Consider the following 4,086-nt stretch of genomic DNA (forward strand, 5'->3'; position numbering starts at 1 on the left):
TAACACTGAAGATAACAGAAAGCCTTGCAGTGTTTTGTCATAGGTATCTTGAATAATTTAAAGAATGAACAAAAAAAGTACTTATGACATAGGATTATACTGGATTATTAAAGAAAACCTGTGGAAATTGTCTATAAATCATCTACAGTGATCTAAATCCCATAGTTTTTATAGCACATCTGCACACTTCTAGAGCATTTTTGGGTTTAATTATTTGAAGGTTTAATACAAATTTTCCATCTTAAATGGAACTTTATTGCTCCATTCAAGCTGCTCTGATGAATGAAGACCATGCAGTAGCAACCTGAGTTTACTTATGTCACCAAACTCTGTTTCCCTTGGTGGTTTTAAGGCTGTAACATTAAGTGCTTTGAAAAGAATAAAGGCTCTGTTAGTTTCAGAAGATTTTAAATCATCTTCAACTCAGTTTTTGATCAAGGTTCCTAGAGGTAAAAGTGCACACTGACAATTCAATACACTATGAGTTTATCTTCTCTGTAAACTCAACTTAGATCATAAATCCAGTCGAATTGGCAAAAAGCAATCTTGTATTAAAATCACTCAGATCAACTCTACAAATAAAATGTAGGTATTATTAGAGTCTGAAAAGGCCATTCTTGAATACTCTGAACTTACAAGACTCCTTTTATCTTCAGTTAGATTTCTAAGGCAGTTAGGTGATGCTCTCCATATTTTCAATTTCTTCTACTTGTGAGATTATACTAGTTGTGCTGAGCTTTTATTTTTCCATTAAATAACATTTGAAATATTAATTATGCTTTGTGAATATTAAAAACTAAGTCTCTGAGCTGAACTGTAGGTATGAATGTAAATAAAATTCACTCGCTCAGAAGGAGAAAGTGAATGCTTTTACCTTGGTGCAGAAGGGGTAAAGAATCTCCTGCTACAAAGAAAACTCACTAACTTCATGCAGTTGGCTGCAGCCTTCCTTCCACTACTGCTTTACCTTTTTTGAGCTACTTTTCATACATACAAGCTGACATAAACCTGTAACTAGCAGGGGTAGAGCAGTTGCAAAAAGGCACAGCTTGTCAATCAAATAATCAAAATAGTTTTGGATGACTAAACAGAAAAAGTAAAAGCCTAGAAGGTGGCCACACCTAAAAATCCATTTGAATAATAGTTCTACAGTATTCATTTACCAGAATTTACTCAAATACAAGCCTCTCCTATCAAAAATCTAGTCTAACAAACTGTATGGGTACCATGAGTAGTTACACAATCCTGACAATAGCTTCTATACTGGGGCTCTATTCAGAGAACGGAATGTACATGTATGTACACCTTAGAAATGCAAACATTTCAAAAGGTACACGCATCAAATATTATTCAGCCGTGAAAATGTAAGCATGTTACAAAGTAGGATTCAATAATGAAAAATGTCCGGTAACATTAGAAGCAGGTCTCTCTGTGGAGTTTCCATTAAGATCAAACCGTTGGTTTCTCACAAATGATGAATACTACTACATGTTTATTCCGTGGACCAGTAGCAGATGGATGTTAGTGGAGACTGATACGTTAGGAGGCTTTTTTCCTGTAATGAACAAATTATGCTATCGTGGTAATGGGAAAACAGACTTTTTCCTTGGGTATTCACTTGAAATGGAAGTTCTTAAAGTGTCCAAGGAGCTTTCCATCTGCACAGACTGTGATTTTTTGCACCTCTTTGGGAACAAGTCCTTGTAGAATTCCACAGCCTTCTTCTGGAAGTGCTTCCCAACAATTACATACAGGACTGGGTTCAGGCAGCTGTTGCTAAAGGCACAGTACGTAGCTACCTCAGTCGCTATGTCATTGATTTCTTCCAGGCATTTCAAAGTGGGTGCAAAGTAACAGATTGTGTCGATGAATGTGGTGATCTGGAATGGAAGCCAGGAAACAATGAACAGCAAGAGCACAGCAAGGACCAGTATGGTGGCTTTCCTCTCTGTCTGGACTAACTTCAGTTTTTGTAGCTCACTACTTCGTAATGCTTTGATGATTTGCATAGTGCAATAGGTGATTACACAGAGTGGGATCACAAAGCCTACAATATTCAGCAAGCAGTTGTTTGCAGGCTCCCAGTAGCTGGATGGATAAGCAAGACCGCAGGCTGTGATGTTGTATTCTTTGTAATACTGTACATTTCGAAACGCTATTGTAGGTGAACACATGAGCAATGCACACACCCAGACTACAAAGCTATTCCATTTGGCACACACAGTTCGTCGCATCCGTCCGAGAGACATGGTTTTCACCAAGGCCAGATAGCGGTCAATGCTCACAAGTGTCAGGAAATAAATGCTAGAATAAAAGTTCATGTTACTCATTATGTTGACGGCTTTGCAGAGGAACAGGCCAAAGGGCCACTGAAATTTATTAGAAATATTAATGGCCCAGAAAGGTAAAGCACAGACTAGCATTAAGTCAGCAAGTGCCATGTTTGCTAGGTAAATTTCGGCCACTGTGCAGCGACTCTTGTGGAAACACAGGACTATGAGGACAAAGGAATTTTCTATGGCTCCCAGAATAAATAGACACCAGAGGAATCCAGGCTCAAAATCCTGTAGCCATTTCCATATATCTGAATTAATACATTCATATGGATTCAGCTGGTGCTTTCCTGAATTATTGTGGAAAATTGCCGGACTGACTGTGAGCTCCTGGGTGGCCATGATGTTGTAAAGCTGTGTAACATTTTCAGTTGTGACGGAAACCATATCTGTGCAGAGAAAAAGAAAAAGTTGACATGAGATTGCTACATCTAGCTCATTGCTGCAAAAGACACAATAAGAAAAGTTGGCTCTGCTTTTCCTATGGCCCTAAAAAGCAGGGCTTTGAAAAGGCTTACAATTCTCGTGGGTTGCTTTCTTGTAGATGCCCTGCATGCTTGCAGAGAATTTCACAGTCTAAACTGCTAGGGACTGTGTGGACCAATGTCAAGTGGGTGAAACAGAGGGGATAAAGCAACAGCAGACAGTGTAGCCAACAGGTTAACTGAAGAGAACGTTTGCCAGTCTTTTTTTAGTAGAAGCAAGATGCAGCAAGACTTTTTTAATAATTTGAGGAGGTTGATGGTTACTTTCTTTTCTTGTATTTGTGCACTGATAGCCACAGTCTCCTAAAGGACAGATGTACCGCATGAGTCTTGTATTGCTCGTTGTTAAGCTGCTAGTCCTGTGGCATGTCCCTCAACATTTTACACCCTCTCCTGTAAAGCAATTGGGCAGAATTCAGTGGTGTTTACTCCTCATGCAGCACCATTTTTCCCAAATGTTATGACTGTCACAGCAGACATTTAGTTTGTAGTTCTAGTTTGCACTGAGAAAGCTGCAGGAGCAAGGATCAGTGTTTGCAAGCAGTGAGGCTTTCCCGACTTCTCATGGGAATCACCTGTGTGTTTCTGTGTCTGTGTTACATCTCTTTCTGCAAGCAAGTTGCGGAAGAGATAAATGGTTGAATCTTTGTAAAGGAACTTGGTTTTAATAGGTCCACAGTGGGTGGGTTGACGGTTTGGCAAAGATGGTGGCCATCATGTAAGCCAGGACCTGCCTGCAGTCAGGCTGCAGTAAGACAATTTGAGTGCAAGAGCACAATGTGAAAACCAGGTGCTGTACTGTAAGTATTCTATGGGTCAGAACAGCTTGGGGTCTTACAGGGAGCTATTTACAGGCATAAATGTCAGATATGCGCTTGAATGTTACTAAGGGCAAAAAAAAGTTGAGTGTCCAGCATCCACTCAGTACTGTTAAAATGTTAACTGTGGTTTTTCTTGTTGTGTTTTGAGATAATGAATCCTGAGATATTATTCAAATACAAGACTGGCTTCCCAGATCTGTATATGTAATCCTGTGGACTGGGTGACATAATACTGTTTGTCTTTTTCCAGGTCTTTAAAATACCACTGTTTATATTATGGTTTGACTGGAAGCTTTTCAGATGTATTTTTAATTAGGACATTTGTCTGATTCAGCTGGTAACTGGGCAGTAAAAAGGGGACACATTTGTAATTCCTGAAAGGATGGGGTTCTCATTTGTACTCTGGTTACTGGATTTGTTGGCTGATAAGTGTCATTCAATATGCTC

The 4,086-nt window shown here is 39.3% G+C and overlaps 1 protein-coding gene across 1 annotated transcript; it reads right to left on the reverse strand.

Annotated features, from left to right (window-relative positions):
• Nucleotides 1-1,574: 1,574 nt before the first annotated feature.
• On the reverse strand, nt 1,575-2,720 carry BDKRB2 (bradykinin receptor B2; the record flags this gene model as incomplete). Its single annotated transcript, XM_082317365.1, has 1 exon — nt 1,575-2,720. The coding sequence occupies one exon, from the start codon at nt 2,718-2,720 to the stop codon at nt 1,575-1,577; it is 1,146 nt and encodes a 381-aa protein (XP_082173491.1).
• Between the last annotated feature and the right edge of the window lie 1,366 nt (nt 2,721-4,086).

The sequence above is a fragment of the Platalea leucorodia genome (assembly GCF_965183815.1).
Source record: "Platalea leucorodia genome assembly, chromosome: 7".
Classification (NCBI taxonomy): domain Eukaryota; kingdom Metazoa; phylum Chordata; class Aves; order Pelecaniformes; family Threskiornithidae; genus Platalea; species Platalea leucorodia.